At 40.3% G+C, this 13,645-nt stretch overlaps 1 protein-coding gene across 1 annotated transcript in view; it reads left to right on the top strand.

Moving 5' to 3' along the window:
- Positions 1-13,645, top strand: part of LOC134337585 (AP-1 complex subunit mu-1) — a 142,633-nt gene that overhangs the window by 48,515 nt on the left and 80,473 nt on the right. Inside the window, exons 5-6 of the mRNA XM_063032734.1 lie at positions 100-247; positions 11,459-11,585. Coding sequence (XP_062888804.1) covers positions 100-247; positions 11,459-11,585 — 275 coding nt within the window. The remainder of the gene's footprint in view (positions 1-99; positions 248-11,458; positions 11,586-13,645) is intronic.

The following is a 13,645-nucleotide window of genomic DNA, read 5'->3' as shown; positions in this document are numbered from 1 at the left end:
GTTTTGATACTTGGGTTATCTACAGGTTACATATTTGAATTTCTCATGCTTGGTCTACTACAGTTGGCCGGCTCCAACTTTTCTTCATTCCATTCTTAGGTACATCACTCAAGAAGGTCACAAACTAGACACAGGGGCTCCTCGCCCACCAGCAACAGTTACCAATGCAGTGTCTTGGAGATCAGAGGGGATTAAATATCGCAAGAATGAAGTGTTTCTCGATGTTATTGAATCTGTCAACCTGCTGGTGAGTTAATTATAAGTAGACACCTGGTGCCTGTTAACCATATAGATGTTGCTACTCTCACCTGTCTCCCCTTTTAAACTACCCAAAGTAATCTCATGGGCAACATCAGTGAGGAATACACAGTTTGCTGCCTTTAATAAATTACATAATTTTTGTAGGAATAAACCGTAGTAAAGTTGCAGGAAGCAGTAATGATAGTACGGTGGCTATGCTGTTGGCCCATTGGTTAGATACCCACCTTCCAAAACCAGTGAGGCAGCTGGGAAATTAAAATTCAAAGCAATTAAGTAAACTTGGAAAGTAAAAGAAAATCTAGTTTTAGTAGAGGTAACCATGAAACTATTGGATTGTGTGAAAACAAAACACCTGGTTTCTCTAATGTCCTCCAGGGAAGTAAATCTCTGATTCACATCTGGTCTTGTTGATATGTCGTTGCAGCCCCATTTGACTGGTTGACTTCTAACTGCTTCCTCAGTTCAGGGCCATTTCCAGCAACATTCATATCCTGTAAACATTTTTTTAAATAAAGCTTCTTTGCTCATGTTGAATATTTTCACCTGCCAGCCAGATAATTCAAAATTACTTTCTTAATGCTTTGCTTGATTGGGCCAATTATAGTTCTTTTGAGCAACACACATAAAAATTGCTGGTGAACGCAGCAGGGTCAGGCAGCATCTATAGGAAGAGGTACAGTCGATGTTTTGGGCCAAGACCCTTCGTCAGGACTAACTGAAAGAAGAGATAGTAGGAGATCTTATTCTTAAACTCCAACACTCTGCAATAAAGGCCATCATGTCATTTGCCTACTTCTTGTTAGACCTGTTTGTTAACTCTTTGTAATTCATGCACTAGAACACCTTGATCCCTCTGTATTCTCTCACTTGTGGTCTCTCTCCATTTAGATAATAGTCCACCTTCTGATTCGTTTTGCTGAGTGTGTGACCTCATGCTCACCTACATTACAACAGCATGGCTTTGTGTGTGGTAGGTCATGTTTGACCAATCTATTGGAGTTTTTTGAGGAGGTTACCAGGAAAGTGGATGAAGGGAAGGCAGTGGATATTGTCTACATGGACTTCAGTAAGGCCTTTGACAAGGTCCCGCATGGGAGGTTAGTTAGGAAAATTCAGTTGCTAGGTATACATGGAGAGGTGGTAAATTGGATTAGACATTGGCTCAATGGTAGAAGCCAAAGAGTGGTAGTAGAGAATTGCTTCTCCGAGTGGAGGCCTGTGACTAGTGGTGTGCCACAGGGATCAGTGCTGGGTCCATTGTTATTTGTCATCTATATCAATGATCTGGATGATAATGTGGTAAATTGGATCAGCAAATTTGCTGATGATACAGAGATTAGAGGTGTAGTAAACAGTGAGGAAGGTTTTCAGAGCCTGCAGAGGGACTTGGACCAGCTGGAAAAATGGGCTAAAAAATGGCAGATGGAGTTTAATACAGACAAGTGTGAAGTATTGCACATTGGAAGAACAAACCAAGGTAGAACATACAGGGTTAATGGTAAGGCACTGAGGAGTGCAGTAGAACAGAGGGATCTGGGAATACAGATACAAAATTCCCTAAAAGTGGCATCACAGGTAGATAGGGTCTTAAAGAGAGCTTTTGGTACATTGGCCTTTATTAATCAAAGTATTGAGTATAAGAGCTGGAATGTTATGATGAGGTTGTATAAGGCATTGGTGAGGCCGAATCTGGAGTATTGTGTTCAGTTTTGGTCACCAAATTACAGGAAGGATATAAATAAGGTTGAAAGAGTGCAGAGAAGGTTTACAAGGATGTTGCCGGGACTTGAGAAACTGAGTTACAGAGAAAGGTTGAATAGGTTAGGACTTTATTCCCTGGAGCGTAGAAGAATGAGGGGAGATTTGATAGAGGTATATAAAATTATGATGGGTGTAGACAGAGTGCAAGCAGGCTTTTTCCACTGAGGCAAGGGGAGAAAAAAAACCAGAGGACATGGGTTAAGGGTGAGGGGGGAAAAGTTTAAAGGGAACATTGGGGGGGGTTCTTCACACAGCGAGTGGTGAGAGTATGGAATGAGCTGCCAGACGAGGTGGTAAATGCGGGTTCTTTTTTAACATTTAAGAATAAATTGGACAGATACATGGATGGGAGGTGTATGAAGCGATATGGTCCATGTGCAGGTCAGTGAGACTAGGCAGAAAATGGCCAAGAAGGGCCAAAAGGCCTGTTTCTGTGCTGTAGTTTTTCTCTGGTTTCTATTACACATCATTTGTCAGGTTTTTGCCCAATCACCCAATAACATCCTTATCATAACATACCCTTAATGTGGATAGTGAGCATTAGTAGGCCAAATATCCATCCCTGGAGTATCCATTGGTTGCAATCTTTCAACCTGAAAAAGGACTTATTCCAACTCTGTTTTCTATGTGACAGCCAGTTTTCAATTCATGCTAATGCACTTCTTTCAATACCTTAGACTCTTAATTTAACCATGACCCTTTCATGTAGCACCATGTCAAATGCCTTTTCGAAACCTAATTAAATTACATCTACAGATTCTCCATGATTAACTTCCTCAGTCACATCTTCAAAGAATTCAAACCAATTTATCAAACGTGATTTACCTTTCATAAAACTCTTTGACTAGTTTTATTCATCTTTCATATATGGTTTCTTAGTTCTTCTTTGATCATTAACTAGTATCTTACAAATAGTTGTTGTTAACTGACCTTTACTTCCCTGCCTTCTGTCTTCTTCCCTTTTTGAACAAAGCAGTCACATTATGCAAGCTTCCGGCATCATTCGTGACTTAGTAAGTTTTGAAAAATTCGACCAATGAGACTACTCACACAGCAACAAAATGCTGGAGAAGGTCAGCAAGCCAGGCAGCATCTGTGGAAAAGAGTAAACAGTGGACTTTTCAGGCCGAGACCCTTCATCAGGACTGGGACTACTATCACTGCAACTGCTTCCTTTAAAACCCTTAGATCCAATCTATTGAGTCCCAGTGATATTTCCACCTTCAGTTCCCTGAGGTTCTCTGATACTCCATACCTTGTGACTGAGCTATTTACAAGTACTTGATGTTATTTGAAATTAACCCCATCTGTTACTTTGGAGACATTTGCAGCGCTGTCTATGCTGAAGACTGGTGCAAAATTAATTTAATTTATTTGCCTTTTCTTTGTTTCTCATTATTGATTCGCCGTATTGCACATAAGTTTTCTCTCAAAATCAATTTTCTCTCTTACGAATTTTTAGTCTTTTGCTGGTGGGTCCTCTGGCCTACCAAAAGCTCTTGCCACTTTCAATTTAACATTATCGAAACCTTCTTTGATAACCACACATTGTGCTCCTTTCTAGTTGGGCAAAAATACCTGCTGAGTGTTGTAAGCTGGCTATTTGATTAACTGCCATTGTTCATCTACTAACCTGTCTCTTAGTTTTTTTTTCCCCCAGTTTAGCTTGGACAACTCCAGTCTGGAATACTGAGCACCTAGTGTCGGTCACCCTTAAACCACATATCTGTAATAGCTATTGGATGATATTCATATGTTGCTATCAGTGCTGGCAGTTCACCTATCTAATTTCAGAAACCTCACATCCCACAGATATGAAAGTGGTGGAAATGGGGGGGAGGGGATGCATGTTGTTTTCCAAAATTCTGTATTTTCTAGAATGGTTTGTACAGATTGGAAGGAAACAAATGTGATCTTGGGAGTTTAAGACAGAAGAGTGGAGAGAACGAGAAACGGAGAGCTACAGACTGTAAGACCATAAGACAAAGGAGCAGAAGTCAGCCATTCGACCCATTGAGTCTGCTTCGCCATTTTATCATGAGCTAATCCATTCTCCCATTTAGTCCCACTCCCCCGCCTTCTCACCATAACCTTTGATGCCCTGGCTACTCAGATACCTATCAATCTCTGCCTTACATACACCCAATGACTTGGTCTTCACAGCTGCCTGTGGCAACAAATTCCATAGATTCACCACCCTCTGACTAAAAAAAATTTCTTCGCATTTCTGTTCTGAATGGGCGCCCTTCAATCCTTAAGTCATGCCCTCTCGTACTAGACTTCCCCATCATGGGAAACAACTTTGCCACATCCACTCTGTCCATGCCTTTCAACATTCGAAATGTTTCTATCAGGTCTCCCCTCATTCTTCTAAACTCCAAGGAATACAGTCGAAGAGCGGACAAACATTCCTCATATGTTAACCCTCTCATTCCTGGAATCATTCCAGTGAATCTTCTCTGTACCCTCTCCAACGTCAGCACATCCTTTCTTAAATAAGGAGACCAAAACTGCCCACAGTACTCCAAGTGAGGTCTCACCAGTGCCTTATAGAGCCTCAACATCACATCCCTGCTCCTATACTCTATTCCTCTAGAAATGAATGCCAGCATTGCATTTGCCTTCTTCACCACCGACTCAACCTGGAGGTTAACCTTAAGGGTATCCTGTATGAGGACTCCCAAGTCCCGTTGCATCTCAGAACTTTGAATTCTTTCCCTATTTAAACAATAGTCTGCCCATTTATTTCTTTTGCCAAAGTGCATAACCATACACTTTCCAACATTGTATTTCATTTGCCACTTCTCTGCCCATTCTTCCAATCTATCCAAATCTCTCTGCAGACTCTGCATTTCCTCAGCACTACCAACCCTTCCACCTAACTTTGTATCGTCAGCAAAGTTGGCCACAAAGCCATCTATTCCATAATCCAAATCGTTGATGTACAATGTAAAAAGAAGCGGCCCCAACATGGACCCCTGTGGAACACCACTGGTAACCGGCAGCCAACCAGAATAGGATCCCTTTATTTCCACTCTCTGTTTCCTGCCAATCACCCAACGCTTTAACACGTATGTAACTTTCCCGTAATTCCATGGACTCTTATCTTGTTAAGTAGCCTCATGTGTGGCACCTTGTCAAAGGCCTTTTGAAAATCAAAAGATACAACATCCACTGCATGTCCCTTGTCTAGCCTACTGGTAATTTCCTCAAAAAATTTGTAATAGGTTTGTCAGGCAGGATTTTCCTTTAAGGAATCCATGCTGAGTTCTGCCTATCTTGTTATATGCCTCCAGGTACTCTGTAACCTCATCCTTGACAATCGACTCCAACAACTTGCCACCCACCGATGTCAAGCTAACAGGCCTATAATTTCCTTTTTGCTTCCTTGCCCCCTTCTTAAGACACAGAGTGCCTGCGGATGCCGACATTAGGAGCCGAGAATGTGCTAGAATCTATTGCAAAGAAGTAGCTCGATGGCATTTGGGTACTAAGGATGAGAAAGATTCAATGTGGGTTTATGAAAGGGAATTACATTTGGCAGAAATGTTAGTGTCTTCATCTGCACGATGGATAAGGGGCTGGAGAACCAATGGATGTAGTGTGCTTGGACTCAATAAACTATTAAGAATCCTCTCAAGAGGTTTTTAAACAAAATGAGAACTGGCATATGCTGATGTCTGCATATTTTTGTTAACGGACAGAAAACAGTGGGAATAAATGAATCCTATTCAGTTTGCAAGGTTATATCATGTGGAATGCCATTGGGAGCAGTGCTGAAACTCCAGTTATTCACAATCTACAGTAATTAATGGTTTTGATGAGAGGACAGTTTGCAGTATATCTAAATTATCTGAGATATAGGGACAGGTTGAATAGGTTAGGACTTTATTGCCCAGAGCATAATAGAATGAGGGGCGATCTCGTAGAGGTGTACAAATTGTGAGATAGATTGGTTAAAATACATGCAGGCTTTATCCCCTGAGGCTACGTCCACTCTAGACCGGATAAATCTGTGACCGAAGCTTTTTCTCTTTGAATTAACCCTCCATCCACACTGAAACGGCGTTTTCCTCCCCCGAAAATGGAGATTTTCAGAAACGCTCTCCAGAGTGAATAAATCTGAAAACGCCTAATATCCGGCGTAGTGTGTATGGGATAACCGGTTAATTTTAAAACCGCTGTCATGACATGCCGGAACAAATGGTGGCAGCGCGACATTTCATTGTTTTCTTGAACGCAACCTCCAACACCACAACAACAATATCTGACAATAGATGTGTAACAGCCTAATGTAACATTGTATGGAAATACAACACTGATGCAGACATGTTTTATACATTTAACAAGATGCTTTATTAATGTATTGCTTGTGCAAACATTCGATAGATGCAATTGTCACTTTTGCCCAGTAACTTGTTTTATTGCACATGTTAAATACAGCAAAATAATACACAAAGACATGGCAAAAGTAAAGGCAAACAAATGAGGTAACAGCAAATTTCACTTTTGCCCAGTAGCAAGCCTCATTGCATTTAGTTGTAGTTGTCATTCCTTTCATCGGTGAAGAGACTACGGCTGTAGGAAATGTTTCTGGACAAACACGCACCAAGTCTTTCGTTTCGCAATTTCCTTTTAAGTTTTTCTAGTCTGTTACTGAACAAACGCGCACCAAGTATACCGTTTCCTCTTTGCTTGTTTTCTGTGTGTCTTGCGCATGCCCAGTAGGAGATTCGCCCAAATATCCATTTTAATGTGGACAGAGGTATTTTTAAAAACGCCTAGTGTGGATGCCTGTCGTTTTTACACGAAACTGGTGTTTTCAAAATTATTTGGTCTAATGTGGACGTAGCCTGAGGTTGTGTGAGAATAGGAACTGGAGAATTGAATTTAATTGACTTTATTTTTTTTACATCCTTCACATACATGAGGAGTAAAAATCTTCACTTTACGTTTCCATCTAAATGTGCAATCATAGTAATTTATAATAATTTATAATAAATAGGACAGTCAATATAACATAGAAATATACTCAAATCAGCATGAGTTAATCAGTCTGATGGCCTAGTGGAAGAAGCTGTCCTGGAGCCTGTTGGTCCTGGTTTTTATGCTGTGGTATCATTTCCTGGATGGTAGCAGCTGGAATAGACGGTGGTTAGGATGACTCAGGGCCCCCAAAGATCCTTCGGGCCCTTTTATCACACCTGTCTTTGTATATGTCCTGAATCATGGGAAGTTCACAACTACAGATGTGCTGGGCTGTCCGCACCACTCTGCAGAATCCTGCGATTAAGGGAGGTACAGTTCCCATTCCAGGCAGTTATGCAGCCAGTCAGGATGCTCTCAATTGTGCCCCTGTAGAAAGTTCTTAGGATTTGGGGGCCCATACCAAACTGCCTCAACCGTCTGAGGTGAAAGTGTTGCTGTTGTGCATTTTTCACCACATAGCTGGTGTGTACAGACCACGTGAGGTCCTCGGTGATGTGGATGCTGAGGAACTTAAAGCTGTTTATTCTTTCAACCCCAGATCCATTGATGTCAATAGGGGTTAGCCTGTCTCTGTTCCTCCTGTAATCCACAACCAGCTCCTTTGTTTTTGCGACACTGAGGGAGAGGTTGTTTTCTTGATACCACTGTGTCAGAGAGATGACTTCTTCCCTGTAGGCCACTTCGTTATTGTTTGAGATTAGGCCAATGAATGTAGTGTTGTTGGCACAGTTAATTAGCAGATTAGAGCTGTGGGTGGCAACCAGTCATGGGTATACAGGGAGTAAAGGAGGGGCTTAGTATACAGCCCTTAGGATGAATGGTAAAACATTTAGGGGGAACCTAAGGGGTAACTTCTTCACTCAGAGGATGGTTCAAAGTTCAAAGTAAATTTATTGTCAAAGTACATATATTCCATCATATAACCCTGAGATTTATTTTCTTGCGGGCATACTCAATAAAACCAATAACCATAATAGAATCAATGGAAGACTGCACCAACTGAGCATACAACCAATGTGCAAAAGCCAACAAACTGCAAATACCAAAAAGAAAAAAATAATAAGAAATAAAAAACAATAAATATCGAGAACATGAGATGAAGTGTCCTTGAAAGTGAGTCCATAGGTTGAAGGAATACTTTAGTGATGGGGTAAATGAAGTTGAGTGAAGTTATCCCCTTTGGTTCAAGAACCTGATGGTTGAGGGGTAGTTACCATTCCTGAACCAGGTGGTGTGAGTGCTGAGGGTCAGGTACAATCTTTTTGATGGCAGCAGCTAAAAGGGAGCATGACCAGGGTGGTGAGAGTCCCTGAAGATGGATGCTGCTTTCCTACGACAAAAACAAGTGTGGAACAAGCTGCCAGTGAAAGTGATAGGATGGGTGTTCAATTGCAACATTTAAGATAAGTTTGGATAGGTACATGGATGAAAGGGGGTTGGCGAGATATCATCCAGGTGCAGTTTGATGGGACTAGGCAGAAAAATAGTTCGGCACAGACTACATGTGCTGGAGTGCTCTATGACAGTAAAAGCTCCATGCATTCAAATAAAGACAGTTAAAATTTGATTTTTTTATTTAGAGATTTTACTAACTCTGGATTTGTTCTGTGCTTTTCTTCTATCTTTCCCGATTATTTTGGGGGATTTTAACCAGGTCAGCTGGAAAAAGTCACTAAGTAATTATCATCAACAAATCGCTTATAGTGCTAGAGGAACCAACACACTGGACCACTGTTCTGCCATCATCATGAGTGTTTACTGTGCTACACTTAAGAAAGTCTGATCACCTGGCTGTACTTCTACTGCCTGGATATAGGCAGAGACTGAGACTGCAGCACCAGTAGTGAGGACCAAGAAGGTATGGATAAGGGAAGCACAGGAGCGTTTACAAGACTGCTTTGAATTGGTGGACTGGACTGTATTCAGGGATTCATCTTCAAATGTGGATCAGAATGCCACAGTTTTTGCTAACTTCATTAAATCCTGTGTGGATGAGTTTGTGCCTATGAAAACTTGCAGTACGTTCCTAAACCAAAAGCTGTAAATGAACCAGGAGGTTCATATCTGCTGAGCGTTAGATCTGTGGCATTTAAGTCTGATGGCCCAGGTCTGTAAAAGAAATCCAGGTACGACTTACGGAGGGCTATTTCAAGAGGGAAGAAGCAATTCTAAGCAAGCTTGGGGCAACATCAGATACACGTCAACTTTGGCTGGGTTTGCAAGCCATTAGTTCCTACAAAGCAAAACCTAACATCATGAATGGCAGTGATGCTTCATTACCAGACAAGCTCAACGTCTTTTATTCTTGCTTTGAAATTGAGACTATAACTACAGCTGTGAAGATCCTGCTGCACCCGATGACCCTGTGATCTCTGTCCTGGAGGCTGATGACAAGCTATCTTTCAGGAGGGTGAATGGTTGCAAGGCGACAGGCCCAGATAAAATGCTGAAAATTTGTGACAACCAACTGGTGGGTGTATTCAAAGTCATTTTCAATCTCTCACTGCTGTGGTCGCAAGTTCCCATCTGCTTCAAAAGGACAACAATTACACCAGTGCCCAAGAAGAGTAGTGTGAGCTGCCTTAAAGACTATCATCCAGTAGCACTCATGTCTACGGTGATGAAATGCTTTGAGAGGTTGGTCATGGCTGGAATCAACTCCTGTCTCCACAAGGACCTGGAGCCACTACAGTTTGAATATTGCCACAATAGGTCTCTGGCAGATACAATCTCAATGGTTCTCCATGTAGCCTTGGATCATTTGGACAATACAAATACCTGTGTCAGGATGCTGTCCTTAAGTCCTGATCGAAAAGCTACAGAACCAGGACCTCTGTACTTCCCTCTGCAATTGGGTTCTCGGCTTCCTAACTGGACCACAATGTGTGGATTGGTAATAACATCTGCTTGCTGATGATTAACACTGGCGCATCGATATGTGCTTACCCCACTGCTGTATTTTCTATACCCGTGACTGTGTGGCTAAGCATAGCTCAAATGCCATCTATAAATTTGCTGATGATACAACCATTGTTGGCAAAATCTCAGATGGAGATGAGAGGGTGTACAGGAACAAGATGTACTAACTAGTTAAGTGGTGTCGCAGCAACAACCTTGTACCCGACATCAGTAAGACCAAAGAGCTGATTGTGGACTTCAGAAAGGGTAAGATGAGGGAACACAAACCAATCCTCAGAGGGATCAGAAGTGGAGAGAGTGAACAATTTCAAGTTCCTGGGTGTCAATATCTCACCTGGTCCCAACATATTGATGCAGTTATAAATAAGACAAGACAGTGGCTATATTTCATTAGGAGTTTGAGGAGATTTGTTTGGTCACCTAAAATGCTCAAACTTATACAGATGTACTATGGAGAGCGTTCTGACAGGCTGCACCACCGTCTGGTATGGGGGGTGGGGGTGTTGGGGGCTACTGCATAGGATCGAAAGAAGCTACGGAAAGTTGTAAAATTAGCTCCATCATGGGTACTAGCCTCTGAAGTATTCAAGATACCTTCAAGGAGCAGTGCCTCAGAAAGGTGATGTCCATTATTAAGGATCTCCATCACCCAGAACATGCCCTCTTCTCATTGTTACTGTCAGGATGGAGGTACAGAAGCCTGAAGACACACACTCACCAATTCGGGAACAGCTTCTTCCCTTCTGCCATCTGATTTCTGAATGGGCATTGAACCCATGAACACTACATCACATTTTTTTTTTCTATTTTTGCACTACTAATTTTAGTTCAACGATTTAATAGATATATATTTACTGTAATTCATATATCTATCTTTTATTTCATTGTATTGCTGCTGTTAAGTTAACAAAATTCATAATAAACCCGATTCGGATTCTGATTCACATTTTCTTCCCCAGCCTGTCAAACTCTTGTCAATCTCTTCTTTACTTGTTAAACATCTCATTCTTGGAGCCCAAGAGCTTTGTATGATGTACAAACCTATTGAAGGGAGCAGTAGAGGAAGACAATGTATTGTTGTTAGTTCATTCCTGTAGACTTCTGTAATGGGTTAGTACAAAATGTACATTAAACTCTCACTTCTCGTTTGATCTTCCCGTGTTTACTGTACGAAAATACATTCTGTAACAATCATTTGCAAGCCTGGGTTATTTTCTTACTCATAATTTAATATTGTCGTTCCAGACAAGGCTATGCAACCAATAAAGTTATCATCCTGGAGAAACTGGTTACAGTAATAATTAACCCTTAAATGAAAACATGGTGAATAAAAAAAAAATTGCCATTTTCATTGTTGAAGTTCTTTAATATGATGAACTTTCTGAAGGTAGCCAAAGATTTCTTGAATATTTGGAAAAAATGTAATCAACAAGTCACCGGTATTCTAAGGATTTTAGACTGTGTTTGAAGTGGAAAGCCATGAGAAACTGTTCTCTAGTCAAGATCATCTTCCTTTCTCCCAATCTAGGTAAGTGCTAATGGAAATGTATTACGTAGTGAAATTGTGGGCTCCATCAAAATGCGAGTGTTCCTGTCAGGAATGCCAGAGCTGAGACTTGGACTAAATGACAAAGTATTGTTTGAGAACACAGGCCGTGAGTATTCTTATTTTTTTATGCAAATGTTAACTGTCGGAAGTTTGATCCTTTCATCGAATAAATGATAAATGGTGCATATTATGCATATTTGGAGTTTGGTAATTGAGTTTTGAGATATCTTGTTGTTTTGAATAACATATTTATGTAAAACGGAAACCACCAAACAAATGATAAAATTTAAAGAAATTTAGTCTGAGTGGGTGAACTGTAGCTCTGGGGAAATGTAAAGGCATTTACATTTAGATGCATTAAGGAAGAAGAGCAATGACTTCTCATTCTGACTAATATTGATTAATATCTCTTTTATAAAAATATATATACTCTTCTGTGCTAATTGGTAACTATATTTCAACATTTTTACAAGGGTAACTGCATTGTAAAGGTATTTCATCAGTAGTGAAAGGTTTGTGCCTTTCCAATAGCCTGTTCTCTTTATGAAATATTTAAATACAGATATTTATAATACAAGTACTTTTGACCTAAAACATTTAATCTTGATGCTTTCACTGCATTGAAATAATGGAGATACAAAGAGACTTAAAAGTTGGATCCATCTAACTAGATTATTAAAGTGTCTTGAACAGAAAATAAACAAAATGAAAAATGGAGGGTATGCCATTTTGAGAGATTTGAAATACAAAATGAAGTAAAGTTATGCTGCAACTGTATAAAGTCCTATATGAGAACATATGGTGCATGTTACAGTTTTGAGCATCATAGCTTATGATAGATTTTTGGCCTTGGCAATGGTCAGTGTGTACTTACCAGAATAATGCCTATACTCTGTTGAATTGCATGGAGAGCTTGTGTAAACCAGGGTTGAACTTCTGGGGACTCAGATTGTCATTGTACCTTCATAAAACTTCCAAGATGATATGGAGAACCGTTAAGGCAAACAGAGATTTGGGTTTAGGAAATCAAAAATCTGGTCGTGGAGTCTAAGATATAAACAAAAGCAGTAGGAAAATGTAATATGGTCCTAAAAACCTAAATTCACTGTTCAGCAAAATCATAGCTGATGCTGTGCCTTATAGACTTTACAAAAGATTGTGTAAGAATCACTACTCCAGAGGAAGGTGGATCTCTGGGACTCCTATCACAAACAGGTGATTATGGTCAATTATTATTTGGAGATGTAGAACAAATATGGGAATATGACACTTGATCAGAGATAAGCCAGCATCTCTCTGAATAGCAAACAAGGATTTATTTTGGCCAATTTCTTTTCTTAAGGAGGAACAAATTAAAAAAAAAGATGGTGGGAGCCACAGAATGTCTGGGGGAGAAATGCAGTGAGGTACATGAGCAGAGAAGAGTGAATGAAGGTCAGTGGGTTGGAGTGCAGATAATGAAGCAGCAAGTAACTGAGACTGGGGTAGAAACAGGCTATGTTCCAGCTTTAGTGATAATTAGCTATGTATGTGGGCAGGTTTTTTTTTACCCAGCTGGAGATTATGTTGAGTTGAGATGTTGCTGTGGAACTCCACACTCCATGTTGTGCAATCAGTGGAATTTGCATTCAGTATGCATCTACCATTGCATGGCATTCTTTATTGCTGTTGGTAAGTATTCAAAGTGAAGTTATATGTTGTAATATAGAAAGCTGATCTACACAGTGCAATGTTCCATATATGTTACAGTGGAGAAGGCGACTATTTAACTTGTCATTCTGAGTGGGCTCTTTGAAAGTGTGGTCTAATTTAGTCCCATGCCTCATTTTTTCCTTATAGCTGCAAAAGTCTTCTTTAAATAATTGTCCAGTTGTGTTTTGAAAGTTCCAACAGAATCTGGTTTCATCACCCTTTTTGGCAACAGGAAATTTTTCTACCACTTCTCATAAATCTTTTGTAGTTTCTAATGCCTCTGTTGGGTCTTCCCTTCTCTCTCCGTACTATAAAAAGAACACTTCCAACTTGGTGACTCACCACTGTGGCTTTGTACATTTTGATAAAGGACACTCATTTTCTGACACCTAACCAGATTTGTAGAGGTTTAGAATTTATTCAACACCATATTTATAAAACCATGTACGTTTTACAGTCTCTCAAGAGTCAGCA

This window comes from Mobula hypostoma, chromosome 24 (genome assembly GCF_963921235.1).
Source record: "Mobula hypostoma chromosome 24, sMobHyp1.1, whole genome shotgun sequence".
In the NCBI taxonomy this organism is placed as follows: Eukaryota; Metazoa; Chordata; class Chondrichthyes; order Myliobatiformes; family Myliobatidae; genus Mobula; species Mobula hypostoma.
Note: the sequence above shows the minus strand (reverse complement) of the source record. Positions and strands in the feature narration are given on the sequence as shown.